General features: G+C 38.5%; 1 protein-coding gene and 1 long non-coding RNA gene across 4 annotated transcripts; both read left to right on the top strand.

Annotated features, from left to right (window-relative positions):
* Positions 1-15,417: 15,417 nt before the first annotated feature.
* On the top strand, positions 15,418-24,413 carry RBM12B (RNA binding motif protein 12B). Of its 3 annotated transcripts, none has more exons than XM_037058731.1 (3): positions 15,418-15,437; positions 18,961-19,010; positions 19,600-24,413. In XM_037058731.1, the coding sequence occupies exon 3, from the start codon at positions 19,630-19,632 to the stop codon at positions 22,489-22,491; it is 2,862 nt and encodes a 953-aa protein (XP_036914626.1). In that variant the 5' UTR covers positions 15,418-15,437; positions 18,961-19,010; positions 19,600-19,629; the 3' UTR covers positions 22,492-24,413. The 3 variants fall into 3 exon arrangements, with proteins under 3 accessions (XP_036914626.1, XP_036914624.1, XP_036914625.1); XM_037058729.1 differs by lacking the exon at positions 15,418-15,437 and adding an exon at positions 15,573-15,662; XM_037058730.1 differs by lacking the exon at positions 15,418-15,437 and adding an exon at positions 15,822-15,907.
* Positions 15,904-25,691, top strand: LOC118995559 (uncharacterized). Its single transcript, XR_005068303.1, has 3 exons — positions 15,904-17,846; positions 25,578-25,580; positions 25,681-25,691. It is a non-coding gene; the product is annotated as an uncharacterized LOC118995559 (long non-coding RNA).
* The last annotated feature ends 214 nt before the right edge of the window (positions 25,692-25,905 follow it).

Here is a 25,905-nt window from a genome sequence, read left to right as displayed (position 1 = left end):
AATATCCTATAAAAGAGTTATATGGAAGCTTCTAGAGGTAGAGATCACTTTGGAGGATAAATTAGAAATCTAGGGTATAAATTAGGGTAACAGAAGAAGAAAGGAGAAGGAGAGGATGAGTGAAAAACTATTTCGGAGGAAGAATCATGAGAATGTTATGATTTAGACAAGAGGAACTAAAGAAGCAGAAACAAGTATCACTTTCAGTTTCTGCTTTGTGTGGCTGGGTGGACTGTGACATTAAAGAAATATAGGAAAGACCCGTGACAGATACAATCTTCATGTTGAATAAAGAAAAAAATATCAAAAGTGTTAGTTAAAGTTGGGAATTATCTCATATGTTGGTGAAAGTTATGGCCATAAATAATTATTGAAATAATCCCCAGCTGAGGAGAAGAAAGTGAAAGAAAAGAAAAAAGAATCTGAGGGGTCTAATGATGACATGGGATTTGGCCCTTTTGACTAAATCTTTTTTGTAACATGTTTAATAAAAAGCTAAACTCTGCAAAAAAGAAAGGAAGGAAGGAAGAAAAAAGAAAGAAAAATGGCTATTAATTGCTGGGTTTTTATGAATCAGTTACTAAAATATCTGATTTGATAAGATTGGGACCATTATCATTAACTTTATTTTATATATGAGAAAACCAAGGCTTAGAAAGCATAGATGACTTATTAGGGGAACACTCAGATCATGATTCTAATGCTGGCAATTTGATACCAGAACCCACGCTCTTAATACTGATTCTTTACCATGGTTCTTGAATCCCTGGACCTGTTTCTGAGGCATTAATTTTTTTAAAAAGGAAAGACAGTGAGCTCATTAGGGTATTAATGAATTAAAATATTACAAAGACTGTGAAGAACAAGTTCAAAGTGCAGAAGTGGAGGTTGTGGTTCAAAGTGCAGAAGTGGATGGAGGTTGTGGAGGTTGTGTAAAGTCAAGATTTTGCAGTTTGGGACCTGACTGGTGTGGCTCAGTAGATTGAGTGCCCACCTGCGAACCAAAGGTTCTGGTTCTATTCCTAGTCAGGGCACATGTCTGAGTTGTGGGCCAGGTCTCCAGTAGGGGGCTCATGAGAGGCAAGCACACATTGATGTTTCTCTCCCTCTCTAAAAATAAATAAATAAAATCTTTTTTTAAAAAAAAAGATTTTACAGTTGGGGTAATTTGTGTGGTGATCCTTGTACTCTTTCCCAATCTCCAGACTCTTAGTGCCAAAGCCTACTAGATATAAACAACTGTTGCATCATATTCGATATTTTCCCAACTGAACTTGGCTTCCATGATGGAACACTCTCCTGGCTTTTTTACAGGTTATTCCTAGAATAAACTTTCTGGTTATTCCTGTTCTCTGCCCTTTGTAGGGTCAGCCTCCTTTACTTGGCTACTGAATTTGCAGTCCTTGAGGGCCCTGTCCTAGATTTTTTTCCCTTCTCACTTTTTGGTTTTCTTCCTAGGTGATGTCAACTACGTCCATGACTTGAATGGTCACTTTTTGCTGATGACTCATGTATTTACATATATCCAGGTCAAGTATCTTTTCTGAATCCTGAACCAGTATTTCCAATGCTTGCTTTAAAACTTTATTTGGATGAAATGAAGCTTTTAAATTCAGGGGTGAAAAACAACTCATGATCTCCATCCTCTACCCAATCCAGAACTTTGTCCTTTCCAGTATTCTCTATTTTGGTGAATGGCAACATCATCCAACTTATAATAGAGGCCAAAAATCTAGAAGTCAGCTTTGAGGTTTTCCTTTCCTTCATTTACACCTTTCAGTCCATTAGCAAGACATCTTGATTTTTATCTTCTAAATATCTCTTTCATTTATTGCACAAAAGTCCCTTAAATTATTTTACTTTTCTTAACCTCTATTATTGCTACCACCATAAAATGCTGTCTTCTCCCATATAAATTATTGCAATGACCTATTTTAAAACTTAATTTTTTTAGCAATTGACTGCCAACTATGGAAAATAAAGATTTGCTTCCTACCATATTTTTGAACCCCTTTCTATTTCTAATGTATATTTTATTTTATTTTTTTAAAATATTTTATTTATTTATCTTTAGAGGGGAAGGGAAGGAGAGAGGGAGAGAAACATCAATGTATGGTTGCCTTTCATGCGTCCCCTGCTGGGAGTTGGCCTGCAGGGAACTGGCCTGCAACCCAGGCATGTGCCCTGACTGGGAATCGAACCGCAATTGTCTGGTTCGCAGGTCCGCGCTCAATCCACTGAGCTACACCAGCCAGGCTCTAATGTATATTTTAAAATTTAAAAATAGAGTAGTAATCACTTTTATATATTGTGAAATGAGTCATGTACCATACCACACTTACTGTTTTTTTCCTAATGCGAACAAGTGTCTTTGCTTTTTTACTTACTGTTTTATTATTAATTAATTTCTAAATTTTCCCTCAGAACTATTCATCTTTTTTGTGAAAAGTAAAGGAATTATTTATTTTTTTATTTTTAAAATTTAAAAAAATATATGCCATTACAGATGTTTTATTTCCCCCCTTTATTCCCCTCCACCCTGCACACCCCCTCCCCCACCATTCCCCCCTTTAGTTTATGCCCATGTATCTCAAGTTCTTTAGATTCTATATTTGCCCTACTATTCTTGCCCGCCCCCCTATTTATTTTCTACCTACCATCTATGCTACTTATTTTCTGTACCTTCTCCCCACCTTCTCCTCCTCCCACTCCCCTGTTGCTAACCCTCCACGTGTTCTTCATTTCTATGGTTCCGCTCCTGATCTAGCTGTCCTCTTGGTTTGCTTTTGTTTTAGGTGTGGTTGTTAATAACTGTGAGTTTGCTGTCCTTTCACTGTTCCTATTTTTTATCTTCTTTTTCTAAGATAAGTCCCTTTAACATTTCATAGAATAAAACCTTGGTGATGATGAACTCCTTGAATTTGATCTTATCTGAGAAGCACTTTATCTGTCCTTCCATTCTAAATGAAAGCTTCGCTGGATAGAGCAGTCTTGGATGTAGGTCGTTGGATTTCATGACTTGGAATACTTCTTGCCTGTAAGGTCTCTTTTGGGAAATCCGCAGTCTGATGGGAACTCCTTTGTAGGTGACTGTCCCCTTATCTCCTGCTGCTTCTAGGATTCTCTCCTTCATTTGAATCTTGGCTAATGTAATGATGATGTGCCTTGGTGTGTTCCTTCTTGGGTCCAACTTCTTTGGCACTCTCTGAGCTTCCTGGATTTCCTGGAAGTCTATTTCCTTTGCCAGACTGGGGAAGTTCTCCTTTATTATTTGTTCAAATAAGTTTTCCACTCGTGGCTGTTTCTTTCCCCCTTCTGGTACCCCTATAATTTGGATGTTGGAATGTTTAAAGATGTCCTGGAGGTTCCTAAGTGTCTCCTCATTTTTTTTGAATTCTCGCTTCTTCATATTTTTCTGTTTGGTCATTTTTCTCTTCTTTCTGGTCCATTCCATTGATTTGAGTCCCAGTTTCCTTTCCATCACTGTTGGTTTCCTGTGCATTTCCTTTCATTTCAATTAGTTTAGCCTTCATATGTTCTTCTAATTTGTGACTAAAATCAACCAGTTCTGTGAGCATCCTGATCACCAGTATTTTGAACTGTGCATCTGAGAGGTTGGCTATTTCTTGGTCACTTAGAGTTATCGGCTCTGGGGCTTTGAGTTCTTGAGCCATATTTTGGTCTGTTCCTGCCTGTTACTTATGAGGAGCAGAGCCCTCGGTGTTCACTAGAGTGGGGCAACTCAGTCGCTGGGTTGTGACGTTGTATGTGGGGGCGGGGTCAGAGGGGGCAATGGCGATCCCCTCTGCTACTTCCCACCGCTGGGGCCTGCACCATCTCACTGCTTGCTCCTTCGCTGGTTTATCTGCATGCAAATGTGTGACCGCAGTCAGCCTGCCGCCTTATGCCCTCACTGGGTCCACTCATTTCTACTCCACACCTGGGATCTGCCCATAGCTGCCTGCACGCCTGGGTCGGGGATCCTTCCTGCCCAACCCTGCTCCACTTCTGGCTCTGCCCCTCTTACCGGTCTGGCTGAATGGTTCGTTGTTCCCGGACTTCCGTATAGTTCAATTTTCTGTGTTTTGGCTGCGTTTTTGTTTACTAAAATTTTGTTGTCTTTAAACTTGGTTGTGGGAGAAGGCACAGTGTTTCCACCTATGCCTCCATCTTGGCGGAAGTCCCCTATTCATCTCTTTTCAATGTATTTAACACATTCAGTATTACCAGGTTCTCCTCCGAGTGCTTTTAATCCTCATAATAGCCTTTTAAAGTAGGTACTATTACTCCCAATTTATAAATGAGGGATTTAGAAACAAAGAGAGCCAATAAGAACTTGTATTAGGGATTCAGGAATCTATGCTCTTCTTGTTTTTAGAAACATATTTTATTTAATTATTTCTATTGAGTTATAATTGATATAACATTATATTAGTCTCAAGTGTACAACATAATAATCTATGTTTGTACATACTGTGAAATTATCACAATAACTGTAATTAATATCCATCACCATAAAACCATACATAGTTAGAAAATTTTTCTAAAAGTTCTTATTTATTTTTAGAGAAGGAAAAGGGAATAAGAGAGGGAGAAAAACATCAATATGTGGTTGCCTGGTGACCTGGCCCAAAACCCAAGCATGTGACCTGACTAGGAATTGAACCAGCAACCCTTTGGTTCTCAGGCTGGTGCTCAATCCACTGAGCCACACCAGCCAGGGTGAGAATTTTTTTATTGTGATAATAACTTTTAAGACCTGCTGTCTTAACAACTTCCAAATATTCAGTACAGTATTATTAACTATAGTCACTGTGCTGTGCATTACATACCCATGACTTTTATTTTATAACTGGAAGTTTGTACCTCTTGACCCCCTTTACCCATGTTGTCCACCTTCAACCCCTGCCTCTTGCAACCACCAATCTGTTCTATCTATAAGCTTAGGTTTTTTGTTTGATTGGTTGATTTTTTTTTTTAGGTTCCACATATAAGTGGGATCATATGGTATTGGTCTTTCTCTGACTGATTATTTCACTTAGTATAATGCCCTCAAGGGTCCATCCATGTTGTTGCAAATGGCAAGATTTTATTCTTTCTTATGATCAAATGATATTATATCTATCTATATATTTCTATATCTATCTATATCTATATCTATCTATCTATCTATCTATCTATATATATATCATCTTCTTTATCCATTTATTCATTGATAGACAAGTTTTCCACATCTTGGCAATTGTAAATAATGCCAGAATGAACATGGGGGTGCATATATCTTTTTAAGTTAGTCTTTTGATTTCCTTTAGGTAAATACCCAGAGGTGGAATTGCTGGATCATATGGTAGGTATCTTTTTAATTTTGGGGGGAATCTCTAATATTTTCCACAGTGGCTGTACCAATTTACATTGCCACCATCAGTGCACAAAGGTTTCCTTTTCTTTACATCTTCATCAACACTTATCAATTCTCCTCTTCTCGATAATAAGCATTCTATCAGATGTGGGGTGATATCTCATTGTGGTTTTGAATTGCATTTCCCTGATGATTAGTGATGTTGAGCACTTTTTCATGTGTCTTTTGGCCATCTGTATGTCCTGTTTGGAGAAAAGACTAGATCTTCTGCCCATTTCTTAATCAAATTGGTTGTGTTTTTACTATTGAGTTGTTTATATATGTTGCATATTAACTCCTTATCAGATATATGATTTGAAAATATTTTCCCCCATTCTATAAGATGCCTTTTTATTTTGTGATGGTTTTATTTTGCTGCACAGCTTTTTATTTTATTTATTTTGCTTTATTTTTATTGTTGTAGTGCCACTTGTTTATTTTTGCTTTTGTTGCCTTTTGTTGAATTTATGTTCTCAACCACTATGTTCTGTGGTCTCTTCTCAAGACAGTAAACAAAGAATGAAGAGAATGGGCAATCTATTAAGCTGGAAGGGGAAAACAGAGTGATGTTAAAGGGAGATCTCAAGTTTAGTGGATTGCATTATCCTCTTCTCTCTTGGCTTTACTTCCTCATTTGGGTAGAGCACGTCAGCGACTTGCTGAAAAATGGTGCATGAGAGGTATGTGAAAATGTCCTTCTTCTCCTTCGTGAATGTATTAATTTACTTAGGTATGGAATGCTGGTTTGGAAATAATTTGCCCTTAGAATTTTAAAGGTATTGCTCCTATTTCTTTTGTTTTCTAAAATTGCTATTGAAAAATAGCTGCCATTTTTATTCTTAATCTTTTGTCTGTAATTTCTTTTTTATCCTCTTAACTTTTTATAATGTCCCTCCACCCTCATTTTTCTTAATTTTACAGTGAAATATCTTGGGGTGTTTCATTGTCTTTTTTGTGTTGAGCACTTGTTAGACCTTAACTATTCCATTGATCTCTCCTCTTTTCCTATTCTTTCTTTCTCTATACCCTATTTTTCAGATATTACACCTCCTGGCCTGTTTCTCTAATTTTTATGTATTATCCCTTTCATTATGTATTTTATTTTGCTCTACTTTCTGGAATATTTCTAAGCTTTCTCCATTTTCATTTCCTTGAACTTTTCATTTTCACTATTATTAATTCAAGTTCCTTTTTTGCTTTCTGGCTATATTTTATTTATAACACCTTAGTATTCTCTCATGGATGCAATATTTTAACTCTTTGAGGACATTATGAATAGTGTTATAAAGTTTTCCTTTACCTGCATAATCTTCATCTCTTTGAAATTATGCTTTGTACTAGAGTGTCCTCATAAATCTAGTGACCCTTTGCTATCCATCTGTATGTATTTTATATCTATGTATATGTATATCTATGAAATAAATGCATATCAGAATGGAACACACCAAAAAGCTAACCTTTGCTCTGAAAGGATAGTTGGGGTTTCTTGCCTGAGCCACAATGTATATTAGCTTGTAGCTTGGGCTGTTGCACAGGGCATTCCTCATGTCAGTATTTTTCTTCCTTCTCATCCCCGCCCCGCCCCCATTGTGCTCATCAAATTCCCCAGAAAGAATCCTTTTCCTGGAGGACTTAAGCCTGGCTGCCAGGTTTAGTGAAGAAAGAGGGTGTAAGTTTCATCATTCAGTTTCATCATTCAGATAATGTGCTTCTTTTATACAACATATAGGGCCCCTGATCTCATCTGTATCTCTCGTGCCTTAGTCATAGTTCCTCCAGAGAATAAACTTTCAATTTTCTACACTAGCTGGGGACAGATAGTGTTCCTGGTTGGAAGGAAAAATTCTTAAGTGGGTGTATAGAGTGCTTTATAAATTGATGTTCAATGAACTCTGTTTTTACTTCTTTCCTGAAGAGAAGATGTTGAGGGCTCCTAAGCCTCTGAGGATTTATTTGGTGTATAACAAGTTGCTTCTTAGCTTTCCTACCACCAATTCAGTATTTAACCTTTTTTGATTCCTGAAAGAAATGATCACCTACCCATCTGCTTCCTGCATGCAAAGTTTTGTTGCTGTTTCCTCCCACCCCATGATCTTCATTCTTATCAGTTTTTGCTTCTTTTGAAAGTTTTTTTCTGTTGTTTTATTAGTATTTTTAAAAATATTTTATTTATTTATCTTTAGAGGGGAAGAGGAGAGAAGGAGAGAAATATCAATGTATGGTTGCCTTTGGTGTGTCCTCTGCCGGGAACTGGCCTACAACCCAGGAATGTGTCCTGACTGGGAATGGAACTGTGATCCTTTGTTCACAGGCCCACGCTCAATCCACTGAGCTACACCAGCCAGGGCAATGTTTTATTAGTATTTCTGGAAAGACTGGAAGTAATTACCTATGTTAAAATTGTTCATCTTAGACTGGAAATGAAAATAAGCTGTTAACCTTTTTTCATACACATATTCTTACTACCTTCCAATCCATTCTCCATACCTCAGCTACAGTCATCTTTTAAATGCAAGTACGTAATATGCCACCTTTCTGCTTAAAATAGTTAATTGGTTTTACAGTGGAGAGCTTAAGTCTTTAACATAAACAGTAACCCCCAGCAGGATTTGACTTCCTCCTGCAACCTCTTAATTGCCCTGTGCACTGCTGTGCACTCTGCCTGCACTGGTCTTTCAGTTCTCTGAATGCCACAGAGTCTGTGCACTTCACTGCCTGGAGCATCCCTCCTCCCTCTCCTTCCCAAGCAATTTCTGTTTACTTTGTAAACTCCTCCTTTCCTTGTAGCTCATCCTCCATCACTTCTTTAGGAAATTCTTTTCACCTTTGTGACCAGGCCAACCTCTCCTATGCAATACTCCCACAGCACCAGGTATTTCTCATTCATGGCTCTTATCTCTGAAGCTAATTTACATTTAATTTAATAATTTTTTCATTAGTGTTCCTCTCCTCTCCTGGACTGCAAGTTTCATGAGAGCAGGCACCATATCCATTTTTGTTTACTACTGTCTCCTTAGTGCTTGGAGTTGTTCATAACACATTGTAAGCATTTAATACACATTTCTTGGAGTGGAAAAGAAGAAATCAAAACTTTCTTTATTTCCTCATTCTCTAGTTTATTGTCATCTTCCAAGCTCTAAGAGAGCTCAATGCTGTCTCCTCTCATTTCATCCCTAGGAGAGGACCAATGGGGGTTTGGCCTGAACTATAAGGCTTCTGGCCATAGTCCTAACAGATTTTTTTGTGTCCACACAGCATGGTGTCAAGCAGAGTACTGTGCACTGGTTACCAATCCCAGGGGAAGACTCCAAACACTTCTGCCCATTGAATCTTGGTATCAGAATTGCCAAAAAACTCCCCTGAAAAACAATACATTCAAGCACCAGATGGGACAAGGCTTTACTTGCACATAGAAGAGACAAAGCAAGATCAGCTTCAATAGTGGATGTAGGTCTCCCATGGTCAGCAGGTCTTACCTTGTTGCTGAGAGAGGGTAATTGGCCTCATGTGGCAGGAGAAGGAATCGTGCCCCCTTTCCTTGGAGGACACATATATAGTGGGGTTGGACAGGTGCCATACGATGCACACGCTTTAAACAGAGACAAAAGAGTTCTCATTGAGCCGGAAGAAAAGAAATTTATTCCTCCATAAGGTGATAAGACCCACACATTCTATGTTGGCTTTTAACTCTTGCTAAGAACTATTCCAGACCCAAGGCCCATTCTTTGTTTTTAAAAGACTTTATTTGTTTAGTTTTAGAGAGAGGGGAAGGGAGGAAGAAAGAGAAGGAGAGAAACATCAATGTGTGAGAGAAACACTGATCATCGCCTCTTGCACGCCCCCAACCAGGAACCTGGCCCTCAACCTAGGCATGTGCCCTGACCTAGAATTGAACCAGTGACCTTTCAGTTTGTGGAACAATGCTCAACCCACTGAGCCACACCAGTCAGGGCCCAATGCCCATTCTCATGTGGCTGCCTTTTCCAACACAAAGTCTTACAGATTCTCTTTTTTGGTTTTCTCCTTATATTCTGTCTTTGAAATTTCTCTGTAGATTCTTAGGTCTTCCTCTTGCTTTTTGTTATTTTATTTTCCTGGGACTGGATGGAACCCAGGGAAAGGAAACTTATGCAGAAGGAGATGTGCCATTTCATGGTCCTGACTATTCACTAAAAGTGGGTTCTACACTGAAATTTGGGGGTCAAAGCTTCACCTCATCAGTAAAACACAAAGATTTTTTTTAAAAAATTATTTATTTATTTATCTTTAGAGGGGAAGGAGAGAGGGAGAGAAACATCAATGTATGGTTGCCTTTTGTGCATCCCCTGCTGGGAGTTGGCCTTCAGGGAACTGGCCTGCAACCCAGGCATGTGCCCTGACTGGGAATTGAACCGCGATCCTCTGGTTCGCAGGCCTGTGTTCAATCCACTGAGCTACACCAGCCAGGGCCAAGATTTTTAAAAAAAATATATTTTATTGATTATGCTATTACAGTTGTCCCACTTTCCTCCCTTCATTCCCCTCCACCCTGCACACCCCCTCCCACCCACAATCCCCCACCCCCTTTAGTTCATGTCCATGGGTCATACATATAAGTGATGTGGATCCTGGCTGGCAGGATCCATGTGTTGTGGCGGAGAAATTCACACAGACTACAGAAGTCCTGTGGAGAAAAAGGGACAGCAGGGTCACTCTCTAAGTGAGAGAGAGGGCCCCAACCCCTGCCTGGACAGGCTTTTATTGGTTTTATGGGTACATTACACTGAGGATGGTCCTCATTTACTATGCACAGGTTTGCTGTAGGTGATTACCTCTTCCAGATAACAAAGGAAAGAATGTTGCTAATTACTTCAAAGAGAAGGATTTACAGACCAAAGGGAAAAGTGGTGGAACTGGTTACACTCCATACTTGGGAGGTTTAGCTCAGATTTTAGGAAGTAACAATAAGCACTTGCTGTTTCAATTCAGGATGAGGGAGTTTTAGCAAAAGCAAGTCACATAGCAGCCTAGGTACAACGCAGGCCTGGTTCCTCATGGGAGAACCTATCTGTGAGTGTGACTCCTGTGTGCTGGAAACTCGATCCCCACTGGCCTTTCTGAGTGGGGGCTGGGCTACATTCTCACACCACGTGAAATGGTTCCCTATATATAAGTATTTTAGCTTCTACATTTCCTGTACTATTCTTAACCTCTCCCTATTTTCTACCTACCATTTATGCTACTTATTCTCTGTACCTTCCCCCCTCTATGCCCCTCCTACTCCCCTGCTGATAACCCTCCATGTGATCTCCATTTCCATGATTCTGTTCCTGTTCCAGTTGTTTGCTAGTTTGTTTTTGCTTTAGGTGTGATTATTAATAACTGTGAGTTTGTTGTCATTTTACTGTTCATATTTTTATCTTCTTTTTCTTAGATAAATACATTTAACATTTCATATAATAAGGGCTTGGTGATGATGAACTCCTCTAACTTGACCTTATCTGAGAAGCACTTGATCTGCCCTTCCATTCTAAATGAAAGCTTTGCTGGATAGAGTAATCTTGGATGTAGGTCCTTGCCTTTCATGAGGGAATACTTCTTTCCAGCCCTTTCTTGCCTACAAGGTCTATTTTGAGAAATCAGCTCACACGCTAATGGGAACTCCTTTGTAGGTAGCTGTCTCCTTTTTTCTTGCTGTTTTTTAAGATTCTCTTCTTATCTTTAATCTTGGGTAATGTAATGATGATGTGCCTTGGTGTGTTCCTCTTTGGGTCCAACTTCTTTGGGACTCTCTGAGCTTCCTGGACTTTCTGGAAGTCTATTTCCTTTGCCAGATTTGAAAAGTCCTCCTTCATTATTTTTTCAAGTAAGTTTTCAATTTCTTGCTCTTTCTTTTCTCCTTTGGTACCCCTATGATTCGGATGTTGGAACATTTTAAAATGTCCTGGAGGTTCCTAAGCCTCTTCTCATATTTTCGAATTCTTGTTTCTTCATTTTTTTCTGGTTGAATGTTTCTTTCTTCCTTCTGGTCCACAATTGAGTGGACAGTTTCCTTCCCATCACTGTTGGCTCCCTACACATTTTCTTTTATTTCACTTAGCATAGGCTTCATTTTTTCATCTAATTTGTGACCATATTCAACCAATTCTTTGAGCATCCTGATTAGCAGTGTTTTGAACTGTGTATCTGATAGGTTGGCCAACTCTTCGTCATTTAGTTGTATTTTTTCTGGAGTTTTGATCTGTTCTTTCATTTGGGCCATTTTTTTTTGTCTTGGCGCACTTGTTACATATAAGGGGCAGAGTTTCACCAGAGTGGGGCAACCCACATCACTGCTTTGTGATGCTGTACTTGGGGGAGGGGTCCAAGAGGGAACAACGGCACTTACTCTGCTCTATGCTGGATTCCAGTCACTTCTCCTGCTACCCACAATCAAATTGGGCCCTTCTGGTGCTGGTTCCCAAGTGGGTGGGCTTGTGTACATTCTATGACCCTGTAGGTCTTTCCAACAAACTCTCCTGTGAGGCTGGGAGTTTCTCTAGCAGCTGCAACACCCACTGGTGTTTTCAGTCAGAGGTTTTAAAGCTTTATTTCCCTGTGCTGGAACCCTGGGTTTTGTGGTCTGTCTTGATCCCCAGTTGTTTCCCCTGGTTTATCTGCCCATGAATGAAACACCAAGATTTTTATATAGTAATTTTTCTGCATGCCTACCTTATTAACCTATAGCATCAGTAGAATGTTCAGGATCTTAATCAACTTTGTCTTTCCACCATGGAGACAAGACTCCCATTTACCTCAGGAAAGGAGTTATCCAACTTAAATGCTGGGGGTCCTGTTCAATTCTTATTTACCAATGTCATTCATGTGTTGATCTTGTTGATTCTCTTAGATTTGACTTCAGTCACACACAACTGAGGGAGCTCCTTATTTAATCAGTGGTATCCAAACAGTATTCCCATGACTCTTAGGAGTTTTGCAGATGTGCCTCTGAGGACCACTACAGGGGGATACTAGGAAATGAGCATTCAGGCCACCAGAGCAACATGTAAGATGTCATGTTATAAGCATTATTGGTGTTTCATTATGTACCTTTAATGCATGTATGTGTGTGATCATTTTATCTATGCAACAATCTTGCTATTGTCATCTTCATTTCATAAGTGAATAAATCAGGGCACAGAGAGGTTCAGCAACTAAAGTGACACAGCTAATAAGTCACAGAGTTAGGCTTGGAACTATGGTATTCTGATTTCTGAACCAGCCTTCTTGGATTCTAAGTGGAGTTTATTACATGTTAAGGACTGTGCTAAGTGCTTTACAAGCATTATTTCATAATGGGCCTGCATTATGGGTACTGTTGTCCCCACTGTGTACATGGAGAAGTCTAAGGACAAAGATTGTCTACAGTCATGAAGTGGCAGAGCTGGAATTTACACCTGGGTAGTCCTGATCTAAGAGCCCATCGTCTTAATTCCTAGGCTGTACACATCTTCCTGTATGTGATGACTAGCTGCACAAGTGTGCTCTTTTTTCTGCTATAGTATGAGCTCCTTGAGAAAAGAGAATTATGAGTTCTTCAGGTTTGTCTTTCAGGAGCCTTAAGCAAGGTGCTTGACTCACAGTCCATACTCAATAAATGCCAATTTAATGGGAATAAGGGTGTGCAAGAGACATGAAGCACCTTGGAGGTGACAAGATCAAGGAACTCTGAGACCAAGTGATTGAAGACTGTTCTTATGAATGTTGAAGAGTTAGCAAAGGCAGCAGAAAACTGATACCAAAATCATCCAGAAAGGTAGGTAGTGCTGTAGTTGTGATAGTACACTTGGGAGAGGGGCTAATTGTCCAGGTAGAAACACAGAATGGCTAAGGCTTGATGTGGTTACCATGTTTCAGGGTATAGTTTTATGTTTTGCTGTTCCAAAAAGTTAGTTCTCTTTGTTCTTAGAATGATCAGGTTTTAATGTTGACACGTTAAAGACTCAAGCAATTATTCAAGAACCAGAATATCATGTAATTAAATCCAAATACTTTGACTGAATTCTTTATTTAATTGTAATAGTATGGTTATCTGAGAAAGGCAGAGGCAGAAAAGAAAAGGCATGAGTTCATTATAGAGTCCTGTTTGGAGAAAATCTGAGTCAATCGAAGGGAATGGTCATCCCAGAATAACAAAGGAGGCTGGCTGGTAATACCTATCCAAGCCTAATCAAAGAAGGCAGTCTGATCTAAGCACACTTGCTCAGATGAATCCTATAGTAAGTGCTCATTAAATGATAGCTGTTATTCTTAAAATAGATGAGGATGGTTCTGGCTGGGTAGTTAAGTTGGTTGGAGTGTCATCCTGATACACCAAGTTTCCAGTTTAATCCCCAGTCCCATTCAGGGCACATACAGAGGTCAACCAATGAATGTGTGAATGGGTGGGGCTGCTGCCAGGTCAATGTTTCTCTCTCTCCCTTCCTCTCTCTTTCTAAAACCAATTTAAAAAATAAAATAGATGAGAGTGTTTCCAGCTACCCTTGCCAGAGAAACACTTTTTGAGATTAGGTAACTTGTGTTCTATTTCCATGCTTAGCAGACAACTCCCTGATCATTTGACTTCATATAGAGAGTGTATATAGTCAGAAAAGTTCTGGTCAGACTGAGTTCATCTTGGGTTCACTTTAACAGTGTTTATTCTTGTGAATTAATATCAACGATTTAACATTCTGGAGCATTTCTTTTGTGTGCTTTTTATTTTATTTTTTTAGTACAATTTCCATTTAATCTTTTTCCAGAAAACTTTTTTTCAGTCCTTAAGGACCTACCTCCTTACATGGGCTTTGGTGGAGGTCATGGGGCAGCACCTGCAGGGTGCTAAATTAGTGTTGGGTGTTTGGTCCTTCCAGGCTTCATGAGAATGTTTCCTGACTACTTTGCTGTGAATGGCACAACTCACACAGTAATGTAGTTTCACATACGGCTTGGGAGACACATATGTGTCCGAGGCACATACGTGTCGAAGGCATTCACTGAGCCCTATGTTTTGAATGATTAACTCCTCCCTCTTCTTTTTTTGCTTTTAGAGAGAGAGAAGAAGGAAGGGTGGAGACAGGAAGAGAAACAGGGAGTCATTCGGCTTTCCAGCAACCCTAAGAGATAGCTACTGTTATTATCTTCATTTTTACGGATGAGGAGACAGGCACAGAGACAAGTAATTTGTCCAAGTGAGCAAATAAATGGTGGCTTTTCCTCCAGGAACTACCTATCGTCCATTTGTTAAAACTACCTCTTCTTACTTACAATCATATTAAAGAATGTGTATTTTGCAGTGAGTGAGGGCTTGAAAACATTTTTTCTCACCTGTAACTATTTTAAAGATGTGCTTTTTGCTTTCTTAGTGAGGTTTGAATCAACTGATAAATGCGTATGTAGTTGTGAACGTAGCGGGCTGCTTTATTTGTAAACAATCAAATAAAATCAAACACAAGGTGGTTCACCAGCTATTACAGAGCAGGCATTATAGAACATGACTGTAATTGTGCTTTTTCACTTCCCAGTTTTCATGATTGGCCTGTTCCTATGTTTCAAAACACCGTCATGTAGGAACAACAAATGCAGACATAAAATTATTGATGTCTATCAAATTGAATAAGCATGCGTTTATTAAACCTCCTGGGTGTTGGCACTGTATCTTGGGAATATCTAAGGTAGTAAAACTAATATTTTGCGGCCTCTTATAGTTTGTTTACAAAGATCCTTTCGGATGATGCTTACGCCACACATTAACTGCAGCACTGATAAAAAAAAAAGAAATTGCCAACTTTTCTCTGCTTTTACCTCCCTTTCCTTAACTCCTGGAAATCACGAACGTTTATCCACTTACCAATGTACTAAAGCAGTTCTTTATTGGAGCTTCTCATTCTAGATATGGATAGATGCCCGAATTCTGTATTGAATTATCGCTTTTCTTTGGTGAAGATCCCGGATTGGCTGGAATATGAGCATGCGCAGAAGCGCAGCAAAGTCGGGCGGGTTCGGGCTGGCGCCTCCCTTCACCCCCGATAACGGGAAACGGGTGAGTGTCAGGGAGCTTGCGCAAACCTGGCCGGGGCGCCGGGGTGGTGGGTTACGCCTGGAGAGCGCATGGGCAAACAGTACGTCCGTTTGTCCGGAGCGGAGGGGAGAGTGGGCGCCATCTTCTTCTAGGCTCACTGAGGGCTCTCTCTACCTCTTCTGGGGAGGCTGCTGCGAAGAGGAGTGTCCCCCGCCCCCGGCCAGTGTGTCAGACTCCGCAGCAGTGGTGTGTGTTTATTGCCAAGTGCGAAGCAGTTACCCTGGGGGCGTCGGGGGTGGGGAGGAGTTGGCGTCTGGGACGGAAGAACTGGGAAAGGCGGGGCCGGCAGCCACGCCTGGACCTAGCTCAGCTTCTGCTGTTAGGGCACCCTCTTTACTTGCTAAACACTCACTCTCCCGTCAGCCTCCATGTGCTGTTGTGTGTGTGCCTTCCAGATTTCTTAAAAGTGAAGATCTCGAGGGATTTCATAGGTATTTTTTTTTCCTTTGCTCTGTCATTGTAGTTAGCGGTGGCAGGAAAGCGCTGAAGGCCCGGCTCGTTAGGCGTGAGAGGGGCCAAAGTGTTTTAAATTGGGAAGTTCACGTTCCTGGCGAGTGAGGGCGGAATGTTTGCCCTTGGGACCCGGTAACAGAAAGGCACGGAGGTGGGGTGGTCCAGGTTAATTTGAAAGCTGATTTTGTTGGAAGGTCTGGCGACAGCATCGGATCGCACATAGCAACCTGCTGGGCCTGGCGTGAGAAAAGGAAGCTCTGACCCTTGGGAGTCTGGACAAAGGCTTTGGGCTATAGAAGCGATACCTTCTGCTGATCCCCATTTGAGGATTGATGGATGATGATATGGGAAATCCTGTGCCGTGTGGATTCGTCTTCATTTACAGAGCCTATTGGGGACTGTGCCTCTGTCTTCATGCCTTTGGTTTTCATTTGAACCATTACATTATAAGAGGATAAAAGGCAGGTCATCAAAAAGAATAATTGTGGACTGGGGGTAGATTATTTTCCGCGGGGGGAAATTTATGCGTTTCGAGTTTGAATGTGCTTTATCATAACTGAGATTTGAAACGTCGCAATTTTCGCTCGCTCACTATGGGAAACATGTTTGGAATGATTTTGTTACTCGCTAGTTAAAATCAAACGGATCTGAAATAATACCTTTTTAAATTTAGCCTCCAGTGCCCTCTCAGGCTTGATTAGAAGATGTACATTTCATTGCTTAGTGAGAATGATAACCAAGGGGGATGAATTGTTGGATAAAAATGCAGCAAAATGAGTTTAAAATTTTAGTTTTGTTAATTTCAGTGACTTGCCCTTAAATGAGCTGCTAAGGACCCATTTCCTTGTTTTCCTAGGTTTGACCTTCTAATCTATCTCTGTCTTTAAATCAACAGTCACGAAAAATACTTTTGTTGCATTCATAAGTAGAAAAATTTTAAGTGCTTTAGAGTATTTTGCTTTTTGTGTAGTGTTCTAAGAATAGAGTTTCTGGACAATGTGCTTAAGGAAATTACTTAGAGGAAAAGTGCTTTTTGAGAACTGGTCACTTACAAGTGGTCTCCTGTTATTGCAGAGATAAATGGTACATTACCCTAGTATCTGAAGGGCAAAAAATTTTAAGCATTAGTTATATTTAGCAGTGGAAAATTAAAACGCATTTTTTATATAGTCTGCTTGAATTGAAATTCATGAGATTTGCCCTCATAGAACTACTTAGTTAAAATACCGTTTTTAGGTTAGGGAGGATAAGTTAGTAGAAATCTTTGGAATTTGACATAATTATTCTCTGAAACATCCCTAACTTTTGTTGTAGCTTTATTTATGTTCTCAGGGTAAATCCCTTTTAAAGTAAAAAAAAAAAAGAGTGGAGGAAGGAGGGACACATGATATATATGTTATGCTGTTTTCTAAAACATTTAAAAGTAAAAAAAGGAGCTACGTCAGTTTGCATAAGGAACCTTTAGAACTTGAGTGGGCACAACTCTTTCAGAAGCCGTTTATAATTTTTGTTAAAATGCTGGTGTGGATGTTGGTTTGTTGAAGAACTAGGCTTCTATTTGAGGTTTTTGTTGGTACTGTGCAGATTTTTCTTTTAAATAGACCATTTCTTAGAGCAGTTTTTTTAGGTTTACAGCAATTTTGAGCAGAAGGTACAGATATTTCCCAAATATCTACCCTGCCCCTCTTATACCATGCAAATATTTTAATATTAAATCTCATTGATATTTTTAATATTGACATTGATAATTAAGATTCCAAACAATTTCTTGATATCTTTTTTTAGTTTAGCTTGTGGTTTATAAAGTTTAATCTTGGACACTTTTCAAAGGAAAATAAGCCTTGCAGACTTCAAAGAATATGTCTTCAGACCCCACTTTGTGGAAAAGTGGTAATTGTTTATAAGTACTGAATTAAAGTACTTCTATTTTGCACATTAAAAAGAAATTTATACTTATTTAATGGCTCTTAAAAACTTACTTGGAAAACTAGATTAAATATTGTTAGGTTATTTTTGAAAGTCGGTGTGAATTTCCTTAAGGAAACACTAGGTTGAGATTTTTCAGTAGTTCCTACTGATAGTCCCCAAACATTCCAGATATTTTTACTTTTCTACATTGTCAATTGGGTTTATTTATTAGAACCCAGGATAGTTGTGTGAAATGGAAGCTTGAGAAGATTCTATATCTGAACATTTTCTGTTCAAGTTGAGATGAATAGTGATTTCTTTTAGGAATTTATGGAGTAGTATAATGGTTGAGTTTAAGATAAGAAATGATAGTTGCTGAGATTTTTTGATTTTAGAGAGATTTCGGTATTTGCTTTAATTATATTTGGTTCCGTGTTTGGAAGTGTATATGTAGAACTTAAAATTGTATCCAAATGGTAGCCATTATTTGGATTTTGCTTTAAAAATTGGTTTTTGAAGTGTTTTATTCATTTATCATTTTGAATGGTCACCTTTTTCATTTGATTTGGTCTTACGTTTTGAAAGGGAAGAGAATTACAAGTGTCAGACATATTAATGAGTTAGGTATTTGGTCTTTTCATGTTTGGAAGAGATAGAAAGTTTTGGGGGATTTTTTATTGTTTTTAAATTTTATTTTACTTGTGGAAAGATTGTCTTTTTTTTAAGTGGATGTAAAATTTATACACAATTTAAGCACAGACCTTAAAGATAAAATTCATATAGCTTTGATAGATTCATGTACCCATGTAACCAACACTCCAGTTAAAATGTATAACATTTCCATCACCCCTTTCCTTGTATCATTTTCAATCAAGTTTAGTTTATATGAAGTTTAAAAAAATAATTTGCAGATGTCTTCTCAGAATTTGTAGGCCCTTTTTGCTAAAGAATGATTTATTTCCTCTCAGAACAAAGAAGACCATCTTGCAATGCCCATAGTTGTGGTTCCTTATATTGCTTCACTTTTTTAATAGGTCATTCTGAAGTGAATATCCTAATCTGGCGTTGTTTAAAATCAATTATAGAGTCCTGGGATTAATTATATTTCATTTTCTTTCCACAGTTAAGTTGCTTTTACAGAATTAACAGGTGTCCAAGAAATTAAAAAAAAAAAAAAAGGTAAGATATCCAGAGTTTAAGGCTTTTCACAGAGGCTTGACAAAAAAATGTAAAAGTAGAATAATACATATTAGGTACCCATGGCTTCTGTACTTTATGTCCGGCCAGGGATGCACTAGTGGTAAGCAATTTATTCAGCCAGAAATTATATACTGACCATAGATGGCTTTTATAAATATGTAAAATTCATCATGGTAAAATTCTTTCATCCACAAAGTTCTCTCTCATGTGTCAGTAGAAAATATGTTTCTTAGTGAGTCTGAAAATTTTTTTGGTCTTGTTGTGAAATAGTACTTGGCAGACTTACAAAGAAGATTTTATATTTTTGATGTTCATACTATATAGGATAGGTGATATGAAAATGTGTCTTCAAAGTAGTCGGTTTATTTGTATGTTTAGATAGGAGAAAAGTTTATTCCTTATTTTTTTGAAGAATTAGATACAATCAATATTTTTGTGAACTTATATTTAATTTTCATTGATAAAGTGCTGAAGAAAGTAGGAACCAAGTAATTATTAAGCTTAGTGTCGGATAAGGTACTTCAAAAATAAGACTTGCTATTATGTGTACCTTTTTGTCTGCAGGTCATTATTGCTGTGATTTGAGCTCAGCATGGCTGTAGTCATCCGTTTACGGGGGCTTCCTTTTATTGCGGGGCCTGCGGATATTCGTCACTTTTTTACGGGATTGACTATTCCTGATGGAGGAGTGCATATAATTGGAGGGGAAATTGGGGAGGCTTTTATTATTTTTGCAACAGATGAAGATGCAAGACGTGCCATAAGTCGTTCAGGAGGGTTTATCAAGGATTCATCTGTAGAGCTCTTTCTTAGCAGTAAGGCAGAAATGCAGAAGACTATAGAAATGAAAAGAACTGCTCACAAAGGAAGAGAGCGACCAGGATCTGGGGCATCAGGGGTTGGCTGCTTATCTAATTTTGTTGAGGGCATTAAAGAAGAAGCAAGTAATTCTGGATATGGCTCTCCGATTAATCAAGATGCTGGGTTTCATACTAATGGTACAGGACATGGTGATTTAAGGCCAAGAAAGACCCGGCCATTAAAGGCAGAGAATCCTTACTTGTTTCTACGAGGTTTGCCTTACTTAGTAAATGAAGATGATGTACGTGTCTTTTTCTCTGGTTTGTGTGTGGATGGAGTAATTTTCTTAAAACATCATGATGGCCGAAATAATGGTGATGCCATAGTAAAATTTGCTTCATGTGTTGATGCTTCAGGAGGTCTTAAATGTCATAGAAGTTTTATGGGTTCCAGATTTATAGAAGTAATGCAAGGCTCAGAACAACAGTGGATTGAGTTTGGTGGTAGCGCAAGTAAGGAGGGTGACATTCCTATGAGAACTGAAGAACATTCTCCACCAAGAGGAATAAATGATAGACATTTTCGAAAAGGATCTCATTCGAAATCTCCCAGAAGAACACGTTCTCGTTCTCCACTGGGATTTTATGTTCACCTAAAAAATCTGTCCCTAAGCATTAACAAAAGAGATTTAAGAAATTTCTTTAGAGATACTGATCTGACTAATGAACAGATTAGGTTTTTATATAAAGATGAAAGAAGAACAAGATATGCCTTTGTGATGTTCAAGACGTTGAAAGACTATAACACTGCTCTGGGTTTACATAAGACTGTCTTACAATATCGTCCAGTTCTTGTTGATCCAATTTCTAGAAAACAAATGCTGAAGTTCATTGAATGTTATGAAAAGAAAAGGCCAGCATCAGTTGAGAAAGAGAGGATTGGACGTGTTTCACAAAAATACTCTCAAGAAGGCTACACTGGCCAGAAACTGTGCATATATGTGAGAAATTTTCCATTTGATGTTACAAAAGTTGAAGTGCAGAAGTTCTTTGCAGACTTTTCTCTTGCTGAGAATGACATTTACTTGCTTTATGATGACAAAGGTGTTGGTCTGGGGGAAGCACTGGTGAAATTCAAATCAGAAGAACAGGCCATGAAAGCTGAACGTTTAAATCGTCGAAGATTCTTGGGGACAGAGGTGTTGTTAAGACTTATATCTGAGGCACAAATGCAGGAGTTCGATGTAAATTTTTCTTTGCTGTCCAGTAAGGGAAGGCAAGACCATTCAAAATCATGTGATAGGGATGACCCTTCCCATTCATTTGATTCAAATGATCTGCCGGTATATGCAGTGGGCCTTTCTGAAAACTTTAGGCATCCGCAAGAAGACTTAAGGCAGCTGGACAATTTCAGGCACGCCCAAGGGGATTTCCAACAGCCTGACAGGTGCCCTCCAGAAGACTTTAGGTATTCCCCAGAGGACTTCAGGCGCTCCCCAGAATTCAGGCACTCTCACGAGGGACATTTCCGGAGGCCACAGGAGGAGGACTTCAGATGCTCTTGGGAGGATTTCAGATACCATGGGGAAGAAGACTTAAGGCACCCAAGGGGAGAGAATTGGAGGCGTCCACCAGAGGAGGATTTCAGGCAGCCTTCCAAGGAGGACTTTAGGCGATCCCCTGAGGAGGACTGGAGGCGGCTTCCTGAGGGAGAGTTCAGACGGCCACGTGAGGAAGATTGGAGACAACCCCTTGAGGATGATTTTAGGCGGCTTCCCCAGGGGGAATGGAGGCGACGACCTAAGGAGGACTTCAGGCGACTTTCGGAGGAAGACTTGAGGCAACCTTTTGAACAGGACTTCAGGCGTCCTCCAGTGGAGGACTTCAGACGTTCTCCGGAGGATTTCAGGTGTTCTCCTGAAGAGGACTTGAGGCGGCACCCCCAGGAGCACTTTCGGAGGCCGCCCCAGGAGCATTTCCGGCGTCCGCCCCAGGAGCATTTCCGACGGCCGCCCCAGGAGCATTTCCGATTCCGACGGTCACCCCAGGAACACCTAAGGCATCCACCTGATGAAGATTTCAGGCGCCTCCCAGATGAAGACTTTAGGAATCTTCCTGAGGAGGACTTTAGTATGAGTCCCCAGGAGGAAGATTTTAGATGCCCTTCTGATGAGTTCAGGCGGCTTCCGGAGGAAGATCTCAGGGCAGCTCCAGAGGAGGACGCTAGACTTCCTGATGATTTTGGACCACCTGGTGAGGAGTTTAGGAGCCCATCAGATGATTTTAGAAGTCATCGCCCTTTTGTGAATTTTGGTCGCCCAGAAGGTGGCAAGTTTGATTTTGGAAAGCGTAATATGGGAAGTTTTCCTGAGGGAAGATTTATGCCTAATCCAAAATTAAATTGTAGTTCAGGTAGAATAATACCTATTAAGATAATGAATCTTCCATTTAAAGCTAATGTTAATGAAATTCTAGACTTTTTTCATGGTTATAGAGTCATACCTGATTCAGTTAGGATACAGTATAATGAGCAGGGATTACCTACAGGGGAAGCTATTGTCGCTATGGTAAACTATAATGAAGCTATGGCTGCTATTAAAGATCTAAATGATAGGCCAGTTGGCCCGCGCAAAGTTCGGTTAATTTTGCTCTAGAGAGTACATCTAAATTGAGTTACCTCCCCACAGTATTGATGGAGTAAAATACATTTGTTTTTAAAAAAGTTTATTTTAATAGTCTAATGAAAAACATTTTAAATTTGATCTGTGACTGGAACAAATGTAAGTAGTAGAATGTAAGTCTAGTTTTCTTTTGCTTGCAAATTGCCGTTTACTTTTTCTAGTTAAAGTTATATATGGTTATTTTTTTTGACAGTGGGGAAGAGGACTAATTCCCTGAGTTGGTTAATTTTTGCTGATGTCATGGGTATACCTCAAGACCTGTATAAAGTAGAGCTGTATTTGGGGAAGACAAGTTTTATATTCACTTTTGTTTGCATTCTGTAGTCTATATATTTTACTCAAAATGTGTAAGGAAATGGTCATCAGTAACTGATTTGTTCAGATTTAGCATTTTCATTGCTGACTGCCTGCAGAATTAATGCCCTCTTCCTTGTCTGAGCTATTACTGTGTTAAGCTTCCTATTAATTATAAATACTTCTAAATGAACATACTGTGAACCTGAAATTTACTTGTGTAAAAAGGTTAGGAGATTCTTAGTTTCCATGTTCATGACTTGAAAAGTTTTATAAAAATAAAAAAAAAATTGCAACTGAGTAGACCAGCTAATTAACTTGTATTTGTATAAAAGGGAAAAAAAGAATTACAGCTTTTTTTGTGAAGTTTTTCAACAGTTACATTAAACAATATTTATGATAGGCATGACTAAACATTCTGTAATACTAATGTAGAGTGTTACATATAGTTCTCTGGTTTCTTCAACATCTCATCAACCAAATTGTTAAGATTAACTCAAAATTCTTAAAAGACAAAAAATAATTGTAGGTACAAAGAGACTTTCAGGCTTGTGCTGGGAACACCTGATAAATAGATACGGTTTGTGTTTCTAGGAAGAATTTTTTGATGATTCATATAACTTCTATTTTTAGGTTCTCATTTTTTAATTTCAAAACTTTGTATCAAAAGACTAAACAACTATTAGACTTGTGAGATCAAATTTTGACTTTTGATATTTGACATTTAGTATAGAATTTTGCAAATACAGCATTTGATTTTTCCATACCTGTCATATTAATGGCTAACAAACATTGGGCCATTAATATCTATGTGCTTGGGCCACATTACTATGTGCTAGGAAGTATAAGCACTTAACATGCATGATCTCAATATGGTAAGAACCATAGAGTAAGTATTATTTACCTGTGTTTCATTGATGAGATAATGAAGTTTTGAGAGGTTAAATAACTTGCCTAAAATCATAGGCAAGTAAATCTTTGGCTAGTAAATCATGGAGCCAGTTTCAACACACTCACCAGTGACTTGAGTTCATGCTCTTAACACTTTTGCCTACTAACTGTGTTAAATGGTACTTTAAGTTTTAGTAAGACCTTGCTAAAAACATTTTCAAGAGTGAACCATATTTTCTTCTATTGTAGTTTTAAAAATGACATTAAAACATAAAATTAGTGTTCTCAAACATTGCTAACAAACGACAAAGTAACTTTAAAAGTTTTTATATATCCAGGGTTTCTCTTGGATGCTAACATTATATATTGGCTTCTAATTTAAAATTAATTTGATCAAACATGATTTGACTTTGGCTTTTTATAGTTACATAATACAAGTTAGGTAATTTTTTTCAATTCTGTGTCCAGAGATTTCCTACATTGAAATTTACATTGAGCAAATAAGTATAAAATTTGAATTGATATACAGGAGTTGTCATTTAATACTAGGATATTGCAGAAGTAGAAAACTGTCAGTACTTAGCCAATTAGTATTATAAGTATTTGGGGATAATCTTAAGTGATTTAAAGAAGTCTGAAGAAGCTAACCTTAACTTTGTTTTTAATAATAGTGAATATTCTGCTTGCTAGTAAAATGAGTAAACTGGTAAGTTTGGTTCAAAAAAGGCACATCAGTATGGCTCTTCAAACTAGTAAGCTTATAAATAGCTAGATGAATGGTAAGCTAATATCCAAACCAAGCACAATGAACAAAATAGGAATATTTTTACATGCTAAAAGACTGTCTACATAGTTCATTTTGTCATCATTGTTGAAGACTTAAATGGTTCTCAGATATATACCAATAAAAGCTAAGATGAAGCTTAAAAGTGAAATGTCACTGAATGTAGAACTGCTGAAAGGAGGCTGGTGTGTGGTACGGGTGGATAAGAGGCCAACAATAGTAAACACAAGTTTTGTATTTTGACAATAAATGTAAAAATAATGGATTGATATGAAGTTAATTTTACTTTGTAATTTATCAGTTTAATATATTTTCAAACTTTTTAAAATAAAAAGTTTATTATACAAAGCTGGATTCTGCTGGTTGGGAGCCATTTTTTCATATCTTTTCCCAACTCTGTCTACAGTGGTGTGTTGATGACCAAAACTAGCCATGGTAGGAGTATTACACCATGGAGATTGGCAAATGCAACAAATGAGGACATTTTTTACTCTAGGGAGTTGGCTTACCAGCACACCACCAATTTCAAAGACAATAAAGAGTACACATTTAGTGCATGTGTACTAAGTAGAGCCCCACATACCCATCATCCAACTTCAGTATCATCTCATAGCCAATTTTATTTTTTCTTACTGCTAGATGTATTAGGTACACTAGGGCATATTGGTTCTTTAGTTAATGCCATTTTAATTATCTTAAAACATTTTTGTCTAGAGGGTATGTGGAAAATACAGATCATGTCCAGAAAGTAAACTTAAGCCCATGACCAGTAGGTAGGTAGGAATCATTAGGAATGTACTTTTGCCATTTACTGAGAACATGGCCAAAAGTGACTCTTAGTCCATAAATTACCTGTTAAGTAGTGACCCTCTCACCTCTGTGTTTGTCTTAAATGTTAGCTGTCATTTATTGAGCTGCATTAGATACTATATATTTATGATCTATAATTATGTAAATTAACTATCCTCTAATCCAAATAACCCTAATAACTAAACCTATTTTGGAGATAAATGGAGGCCTATAAGCTCAGTAACTGCTTGAGGTTGTTGCCTGTTATTTTACAAGGTAAAAGGTTTTTATATACTTAAAGGCAGTTACATTTAAATGGCTTCTTTTAGTTTTTTGGCTCACTGATAAAATATTTACCACCTAGCCTTTAAAGGAAAAGTTTGCACTTATGTCTGGTCTAAAAGAAACTTAATTTTACATCGATGAAAGTATTATCATGTTTAGTATTCCTTTTGTCCTTAGACTGTTTCTTTGAGGTAGGCAAGGGAAGGAGAAAGAGAGAGAAACATCAATATGTAGTTGCTTCTCATGTGTCCCCTACTGGGGACCTGGTCTGCAACCAGGTCATGTCCCGACTGGGAATCCAACCAATGACCCTTTTCTTCACAGGCCTGTGTTCAATCCTCTGA

The sequence above is a fragment of the Sturnira hondurensis genome, unplaced genomic scaffold, assembly GCF_014824575.4.
Source record: "Sturnira hondurensis isolate 20B ecotype Veracruz unplaced genomic scaffold, ASM1482457v3 Scaffold0010128, whole genome shotgun sequence".
In the NCBI taxonomy this organism is placed as follows: Eukaryota; Metazoa; Chordata; class Mammalia; order Chiroptera; family Phyllostomidae; genus Sturnira; species Sturnira hondurensis.
The sequence above is the reverse complement of the archived record's forward strand: the minus strand, read 5'-3'. Positions and strand labels throughout refer to the sequence as shown.

What these genes read in the sequence shown, in the direction of transcription:
- RBM12B (XM_037058731.1), top strand. Translation starts at nt 19,630, where the DNA reads ATGGCTGTAGTCATCCGTTTACGGGGGCTTCCTTTTATTGCGGGGCCT.